Source organism: Antennarius striatus, chromosome 5 (assembly GCF_040054535.1).
Source record: "Antennarius striatus isolate MH-2024 chromosome 5, ASM4005453v1, whole genome shotgun sequence".
NCBI classification, from domain to species: domain Eukaryota; kingdom Metazoa; phylum Chordata; class Actinopteri; order Lophiiformes; family Antennariidae; genus Antennarius; species Antennarius striatus.
The window spans coordinates 11862087-11884481 of NC_090780.1; the positions used below are offsets into that span (position 1 = coordinate 11862087).

General features: G+C 39.5%; 1 protein-coding gene across 1 annotated transcript in view; it reads left to right on the forward strand.

Moving 5' to 3' along the window:
- Positions 1-16599, forward strand: part of slc6a22.1 (solute carrier family 6 member 22, tandem duplicate 1) — a 39388-nt gene extending 22789 nt beyond the window's left edge. The window contains exons 3-15 of the mRNA XM_068314438.1: positions 1058-1192; positions 4414-4554; positions 4783-4870; positions 4953-5085; positions 6382-6516; positions 7754-7857; positions 8198-8322; positions 8433-8545; positions 12607-12744; positions 12852-12954; positions 13040-13140; positions 13562-13732; positions 13834-16599. Coding sequence (XP_068170539.1) covers positions 1058-1192; positions 4414-4554; positions 4783-4870; positions 4953-5085; positions 6382-6516; positions 7754-7857; positions 8198-8322; positions 8433-8545; positions 12607-12744; positions 12852-12954; positions 13040-13140; positions 13562-13732; positions 13834-13941 — 1595 coding nt within the window. The 3' untranslated portion in view covers positions 13942-16599. The remainder of the gene's footprint in view (positions 1-1057; positions 1193-4413; positions 4555-4782; positions 4871-4952; positions 5086-6381; positions 6517-7753; positions 7858-8197; positions 8323-8432; positions 8546-12606; positions 12745-12851; positions 12955-13039; positions 13141-13561; positions 13733-13833) is intronic.
- The last annotated feature ends 5796 nt before the right edge of the window (positions 16600-22395 follow it).

The window sequence follows — 22395 nt, forward strand, 5'->3', positions numbered from 1 at the left end:
GGGTTGTTGTTGTTGCTTGAAGAGAGCAAACTTGATCTTGTTTATTTTGTTGGGGATGACTCTCTCAGAACTTCATGTACTCAACGGTGAAGCATTGAGGCTGACTTAAGTAGCCGGCTGGTTGTTAATGGCAAGCAGGTGTGCCTTGTAATCCCTGCTGCCAAGAAGCAAGACAGACAGGATCAAGAGAATGCACTCGAGCTGGATCATGACAGAAATTAGTAGTACCAAAAGTGAAAAAAAAAAAAAAGTAACAAGTGGACCAATTGTATCAGGCCTCATGTATGGTGGAGTATGCACATTAAAACAGTAGCACTAATCAAAAGAAAACAACCGTATGCTTCTCAGTGACTGTACCACATGTTAGACACTGTTTGGAGATTGTATAAGATGCTTAGGCAACCGTCAGCAACTGGAAAAGGAGACAACAACTGACCATTCAGCACATGTAGGCTTCCAAAGATACCCAAAAATGTTTAGTCCCTAAAAATTCATCCGTGCCTTTCTAAGACTTTGCTAAACTACTAATGATTTCATGTACAACACTGAGCTCCTTCAGGAGACCAGCACACCAGACACTACACTGACTAGACAATAGTGTAAAAGACCAATACCTGATTTTTGATTTAAGCCATCCACTGGAACACCAACTAAGAGTGTTATTGGAATCTTATACCATAATAATGTTTCTACAAAGGCACAAATGGTGAATGGCAGATACAAGTCGGCCTTCAATTCACTCCATGAAATCTAAAAAAAACCAGGACAATTTTCAACTTTTATGACAAATTTATAATCAGAGGGGAGTGAGGTTGAGAGATTAATTGGGTAAATACCCAGTAGTTAAAATGAGGAGCCATTTGGATGAGGGGTGAAATGTCTTCTAAATTAAAAAATATGTCCACTTGCTTTCTGTTAAAGATGCTTGGATTATCATGACCTGAATGAGTGAGAATCTACATCATATTGAATGTAGGAGTAGCATTATACTGTCATTTCCATAAAAATGTTTAACCTACAAAATAACTTATGTGCTGTGACTTCTTCATTTCCCAAGGTGTGTTTTTGATTCCATATGTGCTTTTCCTGTTTACCTGCGGCATCCCTCTGTTTCTCCTGGAGACATCTCTCGGCCAGTACACAAAACAAGGAAGTATAACATGTTGGAGGAAAATATGTCCCCTTTTTGAAGGTAAATGTCTGGCATTATCATTCACATGAAATCAAATGAATTGTGTATTTACTAGTGCTGTCAGGCAATTTAAAAAATTAATCAATTACAGGATTTGTAATTAATTAATCTAATTAATCGCATTTTAATCTCATGCCTGCTAAAGGCCCCCAAATAAAGAATTTGAATTATAGAACATTACAAAATTGTAGTGCATGACTAATCAATAGAACACACCAAGAAGAGAAGATCTGAAATCCACATTTTTATTGGTTAAGTGTGCTTTATAAATGAAATTCAAAAGAAAAGATGCCAAGCACATCAGCAAATCAATTAGGCTAGGTGCATTTCTCAAAAATGCAATACAAATATAGTTAAATAAAATAAAATTCAGAAATAAAATAAAGCTGAGTCTCAAATAGGCACATAAGCAGACTCTCAATCAAAATGAATACTAAAGCTGACTCAATACATCAATTCAAAATGAATAGTCTAACATATCTCTAAATAAGGCAACGTCAATAGCAAGATGCCAACAGGCTTTTCCTTTAACCCTTACAGCCCTGACCTATTTGGCCGTTTTTTGGTACTTTTGATATTTGTCTCTATTACCACATTAAAATGATTTAACATACCCATTCTCACAGTGAAAAAAATGCTCACAGTCAGAGAAAAGCTTTCAGTGGTCCTCAGAGCAGCCACTTCCAAGAGCTCGATATGTGATAGACAGTTTTTGCATGATTTGAAATGAGGCAAAATAACATGTTTTTTCTCTCGAATATATTGTTATAATCATTTGGTTCAGATTATTTAATTATTTTCTGTATAAAAATTAAATTTGGTGTTCAAAAAGTCTTTTTTCAAACTTGTTATGCGACCGTGACAAACGGCATTGTTCCTCCCGAATCCGCGGTTTGACTATAGGTCTAATCCTCCTCTCAACTACCCTGGAATAGACTTTCTCGGGAGGCTGAGAAGTGTGATCCCCTGTATTTGGAACACACCTTCCGGTCCCCTTTTTTGTAAAGAGGGACCACTTCCCCAGTCTGTCAATCCAAAGGTACTGTCCCCGACTCCCATGCAATGTTACAGAGACGTGTCAACCATGACAGTCCCTGCACATCCAGAGACTTGAAGTACTCAGGGCAAATCTCATCCACACCCGGTGCTTTGCCACCAAGGAGTTTAGCAACCACTTCGGTGACTTCAGCGGACGAGTGGATGAGTCCACCTCTCAGACCTCAGCCTCTGCTTCCTCTGTGTAAGACATGATAGCAGGATTGAGGAGAAGTGTTCTTTCCACCGCCCAACAACATCCTCAGTTGAGGTCAGCAGCTCTCCGCCCCTACTGTAAACAGTGTTGGCTGTGCACCTCTTTCCCCTTCTGAGGCGCCGAATGATTTCTCAGAATTTCTTTGAGGCGGATAGTCCTCCTCCATGGCCTCCCCGAAATCTTCCCAGACCCAAGTTTTTGCCTCCGCGACTACTCGAGCTGCAGTACGCCTGGCCTGCCCGTACCTGTCAGCTGCCTCCGGTGTCCTACAATTCAAGATTTGATAGGACTTTCTTCAGCTTGATGGCATCCCTTACTTCTGGTGTCCCCCACCGGGTTCGAGGGTTATCGCTGTGACAGGCACCAGAGACCTTGCGGCCACAGCTCCGAGCAGCCGTTTCGACAGTGGAGGTGGAGAACATGGTCCACTCTGTCTCAATGTCCTCCTGCGGGATCTGAAGAAGCTCTCCCGGAGGTGGGAGTTGAAGATCTCTCTAACAGAGAGTTCTGCCAGATGTTCCCGACAGACTCTCAAAACACTTTTGGGTCTGCAGAGTCTGTCGGGCCCCCTGCTCTGCCAGCGGATCCAGCTCACCACCAGGTGGTGATCGGTTGACAGTTCTGCCCCTATCTTTACCCAAGTGTCCAACAGATGCGGTTGGAGATCCGATGATACAACATCGAAGTCGATCATTGACCACCGGCCTATAGTGTACTTGTGTCATGTGCACTTGTGGACGTCCCTGTGGTTGAACAAGGTGTTCGTTATGGACAAACTGTGACTAGCACAGAAGTACAATAATAGAACATCACTCATGTTCTGATCAGGGAGGTTGTTCATCCCAATCGCCCCTTTCCAGGTCTCACTGTCATTGCACACGTAAGCGTTGAGGTCCCCAAGGAGGACAATAGAGTACCCAGTTGGAGCACTATTCAGTCACCCTCCCAGGGACTCCAAGAAGGCTGGGTATCCCACACTGCTGTTTGGCTCGTAGGCCAAAAAAACAGTGAGACACCTGTCCCCAACCCGAAGGCGCAGGGACGCGACCCTCTCGTTCACCGGGATGAACTCCAACATATGACGGCTGAGCTATGGGGCTATAAGCAAGCCCACACCAGCCCGCTGCCTCTCACCTTTGGCAACACCAGAAAAGTGGAGAGCACAGCCCTTCTCAGGGGGCCCCAACCTCGGGCCTGGCTCCAGGGTGGTGGGCGACATCACGGTCTTCGATGTTTTACTTGCCATAGGGGTTTTGTTACTGCTCTTAGTCTGGCATGTCACGCAGGACCTGTTTTCCAAGGGAGACCATTGCAGGATCATGAACCCCCTGACAACACAGCTCCTGGGATCATTCGGGCACTCAAAATCCCCCACCGCAATAAGGTGGTAGCTCTTACGGGAGAGGATTTTTATACTTTTGATAAAAATGAAAGGTGCAGCATATTTTCACGTTGTGAAGTACTAAATAAAGAAGGTATCAAAAAAATAAAAAATTGAAATATTTAATCAGTTATATGCATAAATATTTTGATGCATTCTTTCAAAGATTTTAATTGGATAAGGATATTGATATTTGATTTCCAATTAAATAATTGCATTTTAGCTCAGTAGATATTTAACAGCATTTTTTTTGTAGTCATAGTGTCATATCTGATTGCTCCAGTTTCAATGAAATGCTGTTGGCAGAGGTATGTGTTGTACAAGCGTGTTTCAGTTAACCATTGTAATTATGATAATCATTTACATTTGGGTTTTCAATTACGTTGTTGAATTTTTCCATTATGATTTTCTATGTTATTTTTTATTTAAACTTAATCAAAAATCATTTGCATACTACGAAATTAAGTTGTTGTCTCTAATAATCAAACAAGTATTTTGTATTGTTGGTGCTACAACAACACTGATGATACTTATTTGATTTAGGTTGTTTTCAACTAGTGATCATATGTCTATTTTTATTTCTTTCAGGCATGGGTTATGGCAATCAGGTGGTTATTTTATACTCCAGTATATATTACATCATCATATTGGCTTGGGCTTTCCTGTATTTGTTCTTTTCATTCAACCCTGAACTTCCATGGGCAAGTTGTGGAAACAGCTGGAACACAGGTAGTTTTGTGATCTCCTGACTATGTGATACAACTACAATTCAAGAAAGTATGTGTGTGTGCGCGTGCGTGCGTGTGTGTGAATCAAATATTCATATATAAAATTCAAATAAAAAATAAGAGGAATACTCCATGAGTGGATAGTGGCTGCAGACTTTTTGTTTCAAGCTGACCATATGTGTTTTCTCCCAAATCCTTAATTAAAATGTCATGTCTTCCTTTGAAACAGAAACCTGTGTGGAGTTTAATGGAAGGTCTTACTATTTGAACTGGACCCAAGGTGAAAATGTAACATCCCCTGTGAGAGAGTTCTGGGAGTGAGTATGATTAAGGAATTCAGAAATATGACAATAAACTCAAATGACATCAATAAATCTTAACCAAAAGCATGACTTGCAGGAGAAGAATTTTGAACATCACCGGAAATGTCCAGGAATTAGGCAGCTTGCGATGGGAATTGGCACTGTGTCTTCTGCTGTCTTGGTTCATCTGTTACTTTTGTGTCTGGAAAGGAGTGAAGTCTACTGGGAAGGTAACACAACAGGGACCTTTTAAGCTGTAAAACAATTAATCAAGCAAGTCTAAACCCATCCAAGCACAATCATTCTTTTAAAACCCTTAAAATATTTAGAGATCATATTACTTATCAAATGCAACACTTAATGCTTAATGGATTATTACAGTATATAAAATAAATAGATAAATTTATGGATGTAATGACGGAAGACATGAAGGTAGTTGGTGTGAGAGAAGAGGATTCAAAGGACAGGGCTAGATGGAGGAAATTGATTCGCTGTGGCGACCCCTGAAGGGAAAAGCCGAAAGGAAAAGAAGATAAAATAAATAGATAAAATTCAAATCAATTTGGTGATTCTTCAGCCATCTATCTTTGTCATTGTCAGATCGAATTTTCATTTTAAATGAATATGGTGAAGTTAAACCTGTAGTGCAGAACTTTTGTGTCCCGCCTCGAGAAGAGAGAGTAATTGCAGTGGGCTCCCTCATCGTGGGCGTGTTGGTCACCCGATTCGGCAGGAAAGGCACAGTGGTCAATACAACAGTGCTGGTGTTCATTCATTTTTATTTTTATTTTTGTAATTTTATATACTATTCTGATTCAAGAAGCTGTAGTTAGTGAAACACTTCAATCACATGCATACATGTTAGTGTGTACAGGCCCCTGTAGCACATGCACACACACACAAGGGGGCCTGTATGCATGTAGGGGAGGTAGAGATGGCGGGCAGCTCATTCATGGTGCGCCCCAAACAAGCAACTTATAAAGGGAGACGGCGCCTTGCTCAAGGGCGCCTCGGCAGTGCTCCAGAGGTGAGCTGACACCTTCCACTGTCAGCTCACCTCCGAGTGTTTATTTTTTGGGTGGGAGCAGGAATCGAACTGCCAATGTTAGGAACATTGGACGACCCGCTCTATCGCCCGCTTTACCACTGAGCCACTGCCGCCCATCTAATGGTATAATTTGCATCAAACTCGTAGATGCTGAAGCATACATAGTTTGTGTAGCTGGTCGTTGCTGGGTAATTTAAATGCAGTACATGGGCTGTAATGAAAACAATTTAAGCCAATTTGTATTATGAAATGCAGAGAGATTCATCTATGGCTTCATCCGCATTGTGTAAATACTTGACGGGATTGAACATAACAAATATTAATTTGAATATACCTGATTGCAGATTTGAGTATAGTCAGGAGCAGTGCCTGACCACCTTAGTGGGGCTGTCATTATACAACATCTTTTCCGTCAGTAACAGCTATTAGCGACCAAAGTTCAGCGGCAAATGAACAATGAACATTGGCTTTTTTCCAGGTAGTTTACTTTACAGCCACATTCCCATACGTGATGCTGATGGTGCTGCTTGTTCGTGGACTCACTTTGCCTGGCGCAGTCGAGGGGATCAAGTTTTACCTCTACCCAGACCCATCCCGCCTCACTGATCCACAGGTCTGAGTTATTTTAAAAATGATGGTCATTTACCTTTTAACTGCTGTCCTCATTGTTTTTTGCCCTCTTCGGTTCATGCACTCCTGCCTCACCATGCCGAAAAACAGAATGAATTCCAGTCATCCTTTTGAACTTCTCCAACAACCCACGCGATGCCGTAAACTCCTTAAACTTCCTTTTGTTTAATAACGTGACGATTGTAGATGCATTACGTCCATATTCTTTGGCGAGATCAACCAAACGCATCCCTTTTTCATGCTTTTCTATGATCTCTTGTTATTTATTTCTTTTATTTAACCTTTATCCAGGTGAATCCCATTGAGATTACAAATTTCTTTTGCAAGGGAGCCCTGGCCAAAACGGCAGCAGCACCAGTTACAGTTACACACAGCAATTAAATTAAACAGATACATGTTTGTATGGACAAAAAACTCTTCTCTTTGTCATTTCTTTTCCTCTTATCTCCGTCAGTTTCTTAGGATCCATAGCAAATACTCAAAGTTAATACAGTACATTTGCGCAAAAGTATCAGAACACGTCACGGGTCGAGAGCCGAATGACAAGGACACTGCATAAACACCGATCTAGCTCCACACAGAAGTCCCTCTTAGACAATGGGATGCCAGGAAGACACTAGGTAATAGCCAATGGCAGAACAGCTATGAGAATGTTGCATTCAGGAACCTTTGGGAGCTGCAAGTATCAGCTGATACTTTATTTTTACCTTACGCAAGTCGAAATTTCTTTCGTATCTAGAGGCAATATTTTCCTGCTGAGAAATTTCGTAAGTAGAAAATTTCGTAAGTAGAGACATTCGTAAGTAGAGGTACCTTTGTATTTATTTATTTGTTAATGGTAAAGTATCAAAGGTATGAAGTCCGACGTGTTGAGATGCTCAAAGAGACTGGTACAAGAACAAGATGGGGTAGCCTGTTCACAGTGCTGCTGCTTGGCAGAGGTTGCAGCAAAAAGGGGACCCACAGTAGACGGATATAACGGCACACAGTTGTTCATATCTATGAATGCTAGTAATTTGTAAGATGTTCCTATCTGCAGGACTACTTGTCTATAAAAATATGTCTGGAGTAGTACAAGTATCACTATAGCTGTATTTACAGCTGATGTTACTTAAAGTAGTGCAAGTCATTTGTTTATAGTCATGTCATGATGCTCATGTCATTGCACATTTAGAAAATTTTTAATTTATAGTGTTTGCTAATGTATGCTTGTTTTGCAGGTGTGGATGGATGCTGGCACACAAATTTTTTATTCCTATGCTATTTGCATTGGTTGCCTAGCTGCACTTGGCAGTTATAATAAGTACAACAATGATTGTTACAAGTAAGTTTATTTGTGATATATTTTACTGTATATTCAAAACACAGAAATAAACTTTTGCCACGTCAGCATCTTCATCGGGCAAGTGAAAAAGCAGCACATGAAACAGAATTTTTTTCATAAAAAAGCAAATAACCCTTTCATTAGATTTGGTCCCCAACTCATGTTCAAATAACACCTGGCAATATTGTAAATGAAAATGCATGCTTTCTCATTAAAGTGTAGTTTTCTTTATTTAGGGTTCACATCAAACTGCAAACTCGTCAAAATTCAACTTAAAGAAAAGAATAATGTTCTGAATTCCATAAAATCTAATGAAATCTGTGTTTTTGTACATTTTTAGGGACTGTGTGTACTTGTGTCTTCTGAATAGTACGACTAGTTTCGTAGCTGGCTTTGCCATCTTCTCTGTTCTTGGATTCATGGCATATGAACAGAACACAGACATCTCCAAAGTGGCAGAGTCAGGTGAGACTTTGGAAAATATTATGAGCAAGCAATACATCAATGAATTAATGAAAGCAATGTTTTGACTCGCAGTTGAAAAAAAATTACTCATTTGAGCGTTCTCACTGCAGGTCCAGGCTTGGCATTCATTGCCTACCCTCGAGCAGTTGCCATGATGCCGTTTCCTCAGCTCTGGGCAATATTCTTCTTTGTTATGATCATCTTTCTGGGATTAGACAGTCAGGTCAGATGACTCCTCTTAACAACTGAAAGAAAAGCCGTACCTACTGTTGAGGTCCTGCTGTCATGATAGTTTCACCGTGTCAGTGCAATAATTGCCTGGAAACAACACTGCAAAAACAAAACACAAAGATCAGACTGTCCTGTCTGATTTCTGGCATTATAGTCTTTGTGTGTCTTGTGATGGGTGGATTGAATTATCTTGTTCTTACTACAAGTCTTTGCTCAACACACTGGTTCTCTGATTTTGTCAACAAACTTTTGTTAAGTAGTGCACAACTGTTAGCTCACTTACGTTCTTCTCCACACATCTGGCAAATAGTTCCTGTGCACATGGCTGTAGGCAATATTTGAAAGACGCTGAGGCTCGAGTTTGCTCTAGGGGATTCAGTGGAATGTCACACTGAAACAGTTTTGAATTGATCTGCATTCTCAAACTTGTGGAGGGCAAAATTCAGATAATGTTTAAAATCATCTAAGCAGCCAATTGTATAAATTAATTATAAAGCAATAATGCTTGGGAATCAGCTTAAATGCATGTTGCTGTGTGAGGGTTAGGGTTGATTCATCCCCTAATATTTGTTCTCTTTCCCTCTGTATTCACTAATTGTTCTTTCATCTGTGACTGCTCAGTTGTCTCTCCAGTCAATTCATAAAATTTATTTTATTTAATACATATTGTTTGATTTTGTATTATTGTAGATTTCAGTTGTAGAAATACCAATTCAACTTCCAGGATGTTCAAGCAGACCATGTACCTTTTTTGCAATCACATATCTGTGTGAAAAGCTCTTCTCCACCATGTACTTTAGTAAGTCAAAGTACAGGTCCAGACTTACTGGACGGCTGAGCCAAAGGTGGCTTAGCCGTGTAAGAGGAAGCATTGCCAGATCTCTGGCAGTAAGGTGAGGGAAGCTTATGTCCTGAAGAACCATTCATGTTCTGAAATATTATAATCCATCAATCTTCATCCGCTCATTCGTAGTCGGGGCACGGGGGCAGCAGCTTTGACAGGGAATCCCAAACTTCCCTTTCCCCAGCCACATCATCCAGCTCTGACTGGGGGATCTCAAGGCGTTCCAAAGTCAGTGTTGAGATATAATCCCTCTACCTGGTCCTGAGTCTGCCCCGAGGTCTCCTCCCAGTTGGACGTGCCAGAAACATCTCCCTCGGGAGGCGCCCCAGAGGCGTCAGCACCAGATGCCCAAACCACCTCAGCTGACTCTCTCACGCAAAGGAGCAAATATTATAAATAAAGTTAGTTTGAATTTGCATCAGTTGATTTTTTTTAACTTAAACACTATTTTGTGGCAAACTAGTGTTGTCAACTTCTAACTTTGTATTATTTTAGCTTCTCTTCCTTATCCAGGTTTATTTATGCATGGCCTTTATTATCCAGGTTTATTTATTCACGCCCTTTATTTATAAGCCCATTTAGGTCTCTGTATTTGTATATTCCTTTATTTAGTGGGTTACTTATTATTTATCATTCTCTCTGTCTGGTGGGTTATTATTTATTCCTCTTTCTATTTGGTGTTGGCATTACTTCCTGTGTGTCTTTTCTTTCTGTGTACGTACTGCGCTGTGTGTAATGTGACAGAGAAATTAATTTCCCTGATGGAACCTCCTGAAGGGATGAATCAAGTCCTACTCTACTCTCAACTCTACTCAGGCCCTTGGCGAGGTTGCCATTATAAAAAAGAATTTGTTCTTGGTGACAAACCAGATTAAATAAAGTTGAATAAAAGAAAATAACAAGTTAACATATTTAGTTATCTGTGTGTCACTTTGGTGGACTCAGCTGCCTGTTCAGTGTGTTGACATAATACAGAGAACCACCATGTTGACCAAAGGGTTGTCCTGAGAACAAGATTATTCACTCCGCTCACCCACATGCATATAGACAATGAGGTATGAAGTCAGAGACAGTGATGTTGAGGTTGTATGTCTTTATAACTCAAGTTATTTTAGACAAACACTGCATGACTTTTATCTTATGCAGCCTAGAACAAATGCCAAAGTTCATAACTCTCTTTCCCTATTGCTGGGTACATCCATGATTCTATGGTAATCGTGTTGAACGGTGGCTGTGTGGCTGTCATCATCTGTTAAACCATCTAAAGCAGTGGTTCTTAACCTGGGTTCGATCGAACCCTAGGGGTTCAGTGAGTCGATCTCAGGGGTTCAGCAGAGACGGAGGTCAAGACAAAACACCTGACAAAATGTGTCGGGTGTTTTTGCCGAACATACACGAATCACTGTGTGCACTTTTGACACATCGTGTCAATTGGTGATGACACGCCCCCCTTGGCCATCACTGGCTGCAGGTGATCACGCTACATCGATTAGCCTACCTGTGCTACATGGGATTTTGCAAACTCAATATTTGATTTATGGCAGTCATGATGGTACGCCATCTGATTGCTTTCTTAATGTTTTAATTCATAGTAACTATGTTGAGCAAAAAAAGAAAGTGGTCAGACGAATTGGCCCAAATATAAGATGACCCTGATTATAAGACGACCCCCTCTTTTTCAGTCTTATTTCAATGCAAAAAACACCGTCTTATATTCGGGCCAATACGGTATGTACAACGGGCGGCCGTGGCTCAATGGTAGAGCGGGTCGTTCAGTGATTCAAGATCAGCGGTTCGATTCCCGCTCCTACCGAGTCATTTGTCGTTGTGTCCTTGGGCAAGACATTTTCCTCCCCTTGCCTCCAGTGGGGCACTCGCTGGTGTGTGAATGTGTGTGATTGTTCCGCTGGTGGTCAGAGGGAACGTAGGTGCAGATTGTCAGCCACGCCTCCATCAGTCTGCCCCAGGGCAGCTGTGGCTACATAGGTAGCTTACCATCACTAAGTCTGAATGAGGAGTGAATGAATAATGGATCCAATGTAAAGTGTCTTTGATTGTCCAGAAAAGCGCTATATAAATCTAATCCATTATTATTATTATTATTATTATTAACGTGAATGTACATGTACTGTGTAACGGAACGTAATGTGAGTCAGCGTTCTGCGTGATTTGCAATGTCAAGTTGAGCAACTCTAGTCTCGCACTGGCAAGAATAAAGGAACACTTCCTTAAGCTGCATGGAAAACAACAGAAACAGACTTTGCTGAGAAAATGACATAAGAGTAGCACTTGCCAAGGTGAAGCCACACATATCTGAACCGGTCTCTCAATAACAGCAGAAGTCACACTGATTTGCAGGTAGGTCATTTCATGTGAGTTCATGCACTGTCTTAGTTGTTTGTTTGTTTTTTTTACTAAAGGGTTTGATGAGTGAGTATATGAAACCGGCAGGGTTCAGTACCTCCAACAAGGTTAAGAACCACCGATCTATACAGTATATGAATTATTAATTTGAACTGAAGTGAGAAAGTGTCAAAGTAAGAGCAAGCAGGTAAAAAAAGACAGAGTGGAGGCAGAGACACGAGCAATTTTCAGCTCTGTCTGGTTAAATGCAATGCATACGTGCGTGCAACAAAATAAAACAAACAAGTTCACCAATTAACCTTAAATAGACCGAAATAGAGGCAAGCTGAAGGAAACCTAAGAAGAAGAACGTGAGCTTCAGTGAAGCCACACACAGAGTCAATGTGTGTGTGTGTGTGTGTGTGTGCGCGAGAGAGAGAGAGTGGGCCAGCGACAACTGCTGTGATGTGTGCCAATCACAGAGCGTGAAGACAGTTCTGAGGATTTTCCTTCAGCTATGCCAGCTGGGATAGGCTCCAGCTCTCCGTGACCCGCGCAAGCAGATGAAGCGGTTAGGAAAATGAATGAATGAATGAACAAGCACGAATATTGACAAGTTTAACTCATATCATACTCGTCAAAAATGCATTATCTGTACCGGATACTCATCTGAAACAAGTACCCGCCTCAACCCAACTATTTATCCTCATTTTTAGTGATTGACTAATATTTAGAGGCTGCAAGATCTCATTGAACCCTGTTTTTCTCTTCTGACACAGACTAGAAGGAATGTAGGCAGGCAAAGTTTGAAAATATATTTGCAGCATGTCAGAAATAGTTGTATAACCGGTACGTCGATGTTTCAGTTTGTAGGTCTGGAGGCACTCGTAACATCGGTATCTGACATGAATCCATCCTTCTTCCACATTGGCCATCGACGTAAACTTCTTCTTCTTGCCATCAGTATTTTTTGTTTCAGCATTGGACTTGTGATGGTTACAGAAGTAAGATCAAATAAAATTTCCTAATGTATATTTTAGAAATAATGTTTTTTTATTACATTAGAAGATCCTAATGATTACAGCTAACTGAGGTCATGTCTAATACACAGGGTGGACTGTACATCTTCCAGTTGTTTGACTATTATGCCTGCAGTGGCATGGCTTTGCTTCTCTTTGCCATACTTCAGTCTTTGTGCATCGGATGGGTTTATGGTGAGATCATTAACGAGCAATGTTCTCAATTTTTTTTTCACTGTGAAGTTGATTCCCTCACTTCAGCATTTCTATCATATTACAGGTGCAGACCGCTTTTATAAAAACATAGAGGAGATGATTGGATACAAACCTCTTCCCTTGATCAAGTATTGTTTGAAATACGTCACTCCAGTTATTTGCACAGTGAGTTGTAATCACACTTAAGCAAACTTCTTCCTCTCTTTGTCACTGCTACCAGGTCTGTTAAGATTTCAGTTTCTCACAGAACATCCATGGCCGTTTAGAATTATGATTGGAAGGATTTATGTTTCTTGAAATTGTGTGATGAGCAGGTGGATAGCATTATGATTTAAAAATGCCCTTACTAAAGCTCCATTTGCATACGTTCAAATCTTGACAAATCTTCCAGTGATTTGCTCCCCCTTAAGGATTGGGGTTTGTCTATTGAGGATTGAAACTGTTCCATGGCAAAACTTCATGTATTCAACATTTTTTGAGGAGGTTTTGTGATGTGACATTAAATGCAAACCATAAAATGTAAATAAAATAAGGTAATTGAACTTTTCTTCCAAACACTAATGTCTTTCTCTTTGACTATTTTCAGGGAACATTTGTTTTCTCCTTGATCAAATACACACCTCTGAAATTCAATAACACAACTCTGTATCCATGGTGGGGTTATGCTCTTGGTTGGTTCTTCACTCTGTCCTCCACACTCATAGTTCCCATCTGGATGATCTACAATGTGAGCATTACTCCTGGTACACTACGACAGGTAAGCTGTTTATACACATACGTTTGTCAATAAGAAACTATCTGGTACTATTTTCTTGTTTCTTAGTTTTTGACAAAAACATTTTTTTTCCTTTCTGTTAGAGGATTACTATTTTATGTACTGCAGCTGAAGACCTTTCTGGGAACGAGTCTGGAAAACACACTCTTGAGCTGTTGACCTCATCTCCCGATAGCAATGTGTCCCTGTAACAGCTGGCCAAAAAGACCTGCTTTAGATGTTAACACTGTGGTGTCAAGGGAAAAGTATGCCATAAAAGCCATGGTCCCCCTCCAAGTTCTTTTTAAGACAGAAGTTGTCAGTGTTTATGTTGTTAGATGTGATGTACATCACTGTTTATTACTGTCAATCTGACTACTTTTACTTTTTTCATTATATGAAAGTCAAAATAAAATCCCTTTTAATATCCCAGATTTCAAGGTTAGATATCTTGTCCAGGTAAAGGGAGAATGGCGGCAATGTATATTAGGATATACTAATAGAAAGAGAATTCCAATTCATGCAAGACCAGCAGTGCCTAATATTACAGATTAATTTTCATGAGAGGAGTCACCCACCGTGGGGGAGAGACATGCACATGTGTTTTGGTTTTAGATGCTTGTACTTATAATGCAAAACGTAGTGTTGCTGAATGTTGAAGTTTTTATGTACATGAATGAATATCCTCAAACTGAAATGATTGTTATTTAAATTAATACTTGTGTAAAGTGTCAAATTTTCAAACATATAAGCTTTAGAAGTTTTTTTCTTTTTCATTTTTTTGGTTTTTGGAGTTTTAATTCGTAATAACTGTTGGGAGCACAATAGTGCCAGATAAGGCAGACTGATCTTCATACAGTCATTATAAAATTAGGTTAAATCAATTTTTGGATTCTAAATTTGCTAGTGACATTAAAGAATAATCCTGCAATAAGAAATAAACAAATAAATCAGGTCTGTAAGATACAACATGATTGGAGCAGGAGATGTTAGCTCTTGATGTAAAAATATACCTATCAAATGCTCTTAATGTAAAAATATACCTATCAAATGTGAAAGCTAAATATAAAAGTAATCCAAACCTCTAACTTTTGCACAGAAAATGTGTTTTTAATAGTTACACAGATTACATTGTGTCAGATCTGACCTCATGTCCTTTTGAACAATAGGTATTGCAATATTTCCTTTTAGGGATCCATCCGTTTTTGTAACGTCTGATCCCAGCAGGTTTGCGGAGGAGTTCTGCTCAGTTGTTAAGTTATCAGTTCATCATAAGGGCCATAATAATATATATCAATGTTGAGAAATGTCAATGTTAATATACGTGTAAAGCTCAATCAATTTTTTTTTAATTTTTTGTAATATGTTTTCAGAAGATATCTGGCAGAAATTATGTGCATTAATATTTAAATCGTCTCATTTAATGTTACTGGGTATCAATTGTAAAATTGTGAACAGGTATCTCAAATGTATTAGCTTAATAAGTGAGGAAGTGAGTATAAGGGCATCAATGATGACTTATCTACTTGTTTTCATGTACCATATTGGCCCGAATATAAGACGGTGTTTTTTGCATTGAAATAAGACTGATAAAGTAGGGGTCGTCTTACATTCGGGGTCTAGACATTATACCCATTCACAACGCTAGATGGCGCCAGCTATCTTTAAAGCGAATGCTGAACTTAATTCCCCAGCAAAAGCGAACCCCTGTCACGAAGAAGAAAAATAAAAATAGTGGTAAGAAAGAAAAGAGAAGAAAATAAGGGAAGAGATAGCAGAAAATGGAGAAACCTAGCGATACTGGAGAAAAGTGGGTCAGTTCTCGGGTGGCAGCAAGGTTAGTGCCACTCACCATTCATTTACAAATGTGATTGCACTTTAGGTTACATATTTAAATGTTTAGATATTAAGATATGACAGACAGTTTTTGCATGATTTGAATGAGGCAAAATAACATGCTTTTTCTCGCGAATATATTGTTATAATCATTTGTTTCAGATGTACTGTAATTATTTTCTGTATAAAAATTAAATTTGGTGTTCAAAAAGTCTTTTTTCAAACTTTAGTCTTGAAAAAGAGGGGGTCGTCTTATAATCAGGGTCGTCTTATATTCGGGCCGATACGGTAATTGCTTGGTCGAATAAATTCAAAGTTTCAGTACAGTAACTATCTATACATGAGTATCATAGTCACTTTAAAATAAGATTATAGTTATTAAAATATTTATCTATTTATCAGTTACTGAGGTTTGTTGGACTATTCTCTTTTTTGGGGGCGGGGGTGGAAATGAGTTAGTTCTCAGTCTTTTTTAAAACCCTTTTTAGACTAGCTAAAAGTTGGTGAAATATGAAATTCAAAAAAGCTTTAACAAAAATATGAATAACTTTTTGGCATTTATTCAACAATGAATTTGTTTTTGTATACAGCAGTTCCCATTGAAAGAGTAACGCTGATGAACTGTTGTCTTTCAATAAACCGCAACATTTTTCAAATTTCTTACAACAATTTCATACATTCCTCTGCAACAACTTAGCGTAGCTTAGAAAACAAATTAATTCAGCTGTCATGTGAGTTATGCTCAGCTAACCTGCTTTTCTCCAAGTGAATTTCTCCGGGTGACATGGTACTATGAAAGTTAAATTTTGTTTGTTTTTGATATGTTGTTTTTAACTTACTGTGACGACTTCTTGACCATATTGACATAAAGGTGTTTGTGCTGAGTTTTTAATTTTATCACTTTGTCTTCTTTCTTAGATTTTGAAGTAGTAATATTTAACAGTATACAGCATATGTATGAAGTTAGTTTATATCATGAAATGTTTACTAACTTTGTTGACAGAATGTGGAAAAAATAAAACTTTTGAGTGATGTGTGTAAGAAGTTTCTGTATATTCTTGCAAAGATCCACATCATACCGACATGCTAACTGCTAACCCTGGCCTGCCAAATTGTACGTTTACAGGTAATAATAAGAGCATAAGCTCAGGCTGTTTTTTCTTCTGATTTTGTTTAAATTCTGGTCTAACATGAAGTGTTTTACACCACTGGTGTTGAACCCCTCCTTTATCCCACTTCATACTTCTGTCCATCCTGCCATCTTCTCCTGAGTCAGAGTCCTGAGCAGATCTTCTGTGATTCTCCTTGACATGGTTTCAACACCAATGATCTCTGTTGTCCTGAGCTTGCAATCTGGAGACACTAGCACCCGCTATTAAAGTCATGAGGGTGGCAGTGGCTTCCATCAACACGTGGGCAAGACTCCATAAAATTGCAAATGAAAAAGGAGAATTAAAGTTGAGCACTGACAACAGCTCAGCAAACACAATCTTCAAAGGAAATCCATGATTTTTCAGTTTTTCAAAGCATCCACAAGCAGTGCTTTTGGTGAGACTGTTCTTAGTGACTACAGGGAGTGCAGAAGTATTAGGCAAGTTGTATTTTTGAGGATTAAATTTATTATTGAACAACAACCATGTTCTTAATGAACCCAAAAGACTCATTAATATCAAAGCTGAATACTTTTGGAAGTTGGGAGTGGGTTTTTTTTAGTTCTAGCTATTTTAGGAGGATATCTGTGTGTGCAGGTGTTTATTACTGTGCATAATTATTAGGCAACTTCCTTCAGCAAAATGGGTCAGAAGAGGGACTTGACAGGCTTCGAAAAGTCAAAAATATTGAGATATATTGCACAGGGATACAGCACTCTCACAGTTCTTTTCAGTCGCTAACAAGCGTTTATCCAAACAGTAGTCACATTTTCAAAACTCTAAACACAATTAGCACAGCATCGGTCTTTTGTGGCCATACCATTCACACATTTCATGTTGCTTTCACAGAATGTGCAGTCAGTGAACATATTACCACAATGCTTTCATTTTCTTAACAGACAAGCTATACCTCCCAACAAAATTATGGATTGTTTTTTTATTATTTACGAATGTTAACACACAACATCCCACAATAGTAACAACAATATTCCAAACCTTAGATACAGTGTAAAAACCTCTGCTGCTGCAATGATATCAGTTCAAAAACAATATTTCGCAGCTGATAAACAATTGAATATTGTGTTTTCATTTTTTATTGTTTTTATTTTATATACTCAATCCCAAAAGGGAAATTAGTGGCACACTCTAGTGTTAGTAACTCATATGTGCATATATTAGTGTGAACAGGCCCTGAACACACACACACACACAAGGCCTGTAGGCATGCAGGTGGAGGTAGAAATGCGGGCAGCTCCTCTATGTGTGCCCAAATGAGCCTTGCTCAAAGTCGCCTCGGCAGGTGAGCTGACACCTCCCACTGTCAGCTCACACTCCAGGTATTTTTGGGTGGGAGCGAGAATCGAACCGCCAATCTTGGAACATTGGTCTACCACTGAGTCACTGCCCCCCCATTGACACACAGCTGATCATTGCCAAGGGTGGATCCGGCATACCAAGCGGTTCTATCCCAGGTGCATCGCCTTGGATGATATCAGAGATTGTAGAGACTTCTCTTGTGGCTTTCATGGCTATTTTGTTCACTGTAAGCATTTTCTATCATATTGTAAACAGTATTTTTACTGTACCTCCTGTAATATACTGTAAAGGAAAAAAACTGATTTGCTCTTTGCTGGAATGCTTTTGAATGTGAACATTACATGTAGACATAAAGCTCCCAACCAAGAAACTTTGCGTACATTTTGCATACCATTAAAACTGAAACATAAAAGTCTATGTAATTTTTCAAACGTCAACAATACCCAGTATTTTGAAACCTGGTGTACTTTGATTGACTGCATGTACCTTATGAAGTGAAAACAAGCATTATTGCATAATAATTTCATTTTGAGTCGAATATCCAGTGTTTTGGTGAAGTGTGTGTACAGAAAAAGATATATTCTATTTTGAAATGAAGAGTTGGTGTGAATTTAACAAGATGTGTTTTTGAGAAGAAAATTAACCGTTTGGTCAATTGTGCTTTCTAGGTGTGAGTCTGTGTTAACAGTTTAGAAAAAGTATTTGAAGTATGGGTAAGTGCTGGCTAGCGACTGAAAAAAACTGTAAAATGGCAAACCTTCTGAAGCATGATCACCAAACAATCAAGTGTTTCATTCAAAATAATCAACAGGGTCGCAAGAAGTGTGTGGAAAAACCAAGGCACAAAATAACTGCCCATGAACTGAGAAAAGTCAAGCGTGCAGCTGCCAAGGTGCTTGCCACCAGTTTTGCCATATTTCAGAGCTGCAACATCACTGGAGTGCCCAAAAGGACAAGGTGTGCAATACTCACAGACATGGCCAAGGCAAGAAAGGCTGAAAAACAACCACCACTGAACAAGACACACAAGCTGAAACGTCAGGACTGGGCCAAGAAATATTCAAGACTGATTTTTCTAAGGTTTTATGGACTGATGAAATGAGAGTGAGTCTTGATGGGCCAGATGGATGGGCCCCTGGCTGGATCGGTAAAGGGCAGAAGGCTCCAGTCCGATTCAGACGCCAGCAAGGTGGAGGTGGGGTACCTGTATGGGCTGGTATCATCAAAGATGAGCTTGTGGGGCCGTTTCTGGTTGAGAATGGAGTCAAGCTCAACTCCCAGTCCTAGTGCCAGTTTCTGGGAGACACCTTCTTCAAACAGTGGTACAGGAAGAAGTCCGCATCCTTCAAGAAAAACATGATTTTAACGCAGGACAATGCTCCATCACACGCATCCAAGTACTCCACAGCTTGCCTGGCAAGAAAGGGTCTAAACGAAGAAAAACTAACAACATGGCCCATTTTTTCACCTCAACTGAAACCCATAGAGAACCTGTGGTCCCTCATCAAATGTGAGATTTACAAGAAGGGAAAACAGTACACATCTCTGGACAGTGTCTTGGAGGCTGTGGTTGCTGCTGCACACAATTTTGATCGTGAACAGATCTAAACACTGACAGAATTCATGGATGGCAGGCTTTTGAGTGCCCTTGTAAAGGAAGGTGGTTATATTGGTCACTGATTTGTATTTGTTTTGTTTTTGAATGTCACGAATGTATATTTGTGAATGTTGAGCTGTTCTATTGGTTTCCCTGGTGAAAATAAGTAATTGAAATGGGTATATATTTGTTTTTGTTAAGTTGCCGAATAATTATGCACAGTAATAGTCACCTGCACACACACATATCCTCCTAAAATAGCTAAAACTAAAAAAGCCCCGCTCCAACTTCCAAAAATAATCATCTTTGATATTAATGAGTCTTTTAGGTTAATTAAGAACATGGTTGTTGTTCAATGATAAAATTAATCCTCAAAAATACAACTTGCTAATAATTCTGCACTGCCTGTATACCATCAACAATTAGCTTTTAATGTCAGACAAATGCCTAACTTGTCTATTATAGATTTTACAAGAATTTAGCAAGGAGGTCCTGGGTTTGATTCCTTTCTGTGTGGAGTTTGTATGTTCTCCCTATGTCTGCATGTATTCTTTCCAGGATCTCCAGCTTCCTCTTGCCTCCAAAAACATGGAGCTTAGGTAAATTGGTCACACCAAATTGTCTGTAGTGTAAGTGTGAGCATGAGTGTTTACAGTATTTGCATTTCATCTGACCCTGAGATGAGCTAGCATCCTATCAGATGTCACACTTTTTGCCCGTCGCTGGCTAGGATTGGCTCCCGCCGATCCTTGACCTGCGATACGGATAAGCAACGTTTGTTAAGCAATGATCCACTTTGAAAAGAAATTGCTTGTGATTTTTGGAGCATTGCAACCTGTATTTGGTGCTAATTTCCACTTTATCAAGGTCAAAGTCAGCTTTATTGTCAAATGTAACATATACGTACGACATACAGTACAGATGAAATTGCAGTCCTCTCTGACCCACGGTAAACAGGCAGTACAACAGGCAGTAGTACAACACAGACAGGACAACACAGAAGGACAACACAGGCAGGACAACACAGGCAGGACAACACAAGCAGTACAACAGGCAGTACAACACAGACAGTACAACACAGGCAGGACAACACAGGCAGGACAACACAGGCAGGACAACACAGGCAGGACAACACAGGCAGGACAACACAGACAGGACAACACAGACAGGACAACACAGGTAGGACAACACAGGCAGGACAACACAGACAGGACAACACAGACAGGACAACACAGGCAGGACAACACAGGCAGGACAACACAAGCAGTACAACAGGCAGTACAACACAGACAGGACAACACAGGCAGGACAACACAGACAGGACAACACAGGCAGGACAACACAGGCAGGACAACACAGGCAGGACAACACAGGCAGGACAACACAGGCAGGACAACACAGGCAGGACAACACAGGCAGGACAACACAGACAGGACAACACAGGTAGGACAACACAGGCAGGACAACACAGACAGGACAACACAGACAGGACAACAAAGGCAGTACAACACAGACAGGACAACAAAGGCAGTACAACACAGACAGGACAACACAGACAGGACAACACAGGCAGGACAACACAGACAGGACAACACAGGCAGGACAACACAGACAGGACAACAAAGGCAGGACAACACAGACAGGACAACACAGACAGGACAACACAGACAGGACAACAAAGGCAGTACAACACAGACAGGACAACAAAGGCAGTACAACACAGACAGGACAACACAGGCAGGACAACACAGGTAGGACAACAGGCAGTACAACATAGACAGTACATCAGACAGTACAGAAATAAATAAACCATATACAGTACCTTCATAGGGGAATGTGAACAGGATCACATGCTGTAGAGTTCAAATGTTCTTATGATGAAAAAATTAATGACTGAACACACATGATGCAGACCATTAAAATCCATGCAACATGTGTAATTCCATTGTACCATCTATTCCCCGTTGATGGTAGAAATGAAATGCTGGAATGAAACCTCTCTGAATATGTGTCTCCCAATATACAGTTTTGAAAGAATACAAAGCTGAAATAAAAAAATAATTCTTGCTCAAATATTTAGAATTCCTTGTGATGTTTCCTCCAATTGTTTCACTGTTGTGTTCGATACATTATGACATACCGGGACATATCATAGATATGGTACAAGCTGAAACTAAAATTTAAACTGTTATAACTATAACCTATAACTTGACTAATGGGATCTTTATTAAAAGTTAAATGCTCATTTCCCAAATGCATTTAAAATGCAGAAACTTATAAATTATATACTCTATAAATAAGACATTAACAGATTCTTTGCCTGAAAATATTTCTGTTGTATAAATAACGAACACATTGATCCTGTTTTGCTTTACAAACTAAAAATGTTCTGAACATGTGTAAGCATTTTGAATGACATACTACTTGTTAATTATAAAAGACTAACATGTCCCTTTTGGTCTGTTTATGTAAAAATCATTCCTGTAATTTGCATTGATCAATTATAATATTGGAGGTATTATTAATATATAATATTAATATATTGGAGGTCTAAAAAACGCATCTGTGGATAAAAGTTATAAATATTCTATATACGTAGTCTTATTAAACAAGTCATGATTGCATAAAAAGCTTCTGCTTGCTCTTTCCAATATGCAAAATGTGACCGTTTAAAACCATTGCTGCCTAAAACATGCAGCAACAAGAGGTTTAAGAAATCTCTTAAGAAAATACGTAATTACACACACACACACACACACACAGTG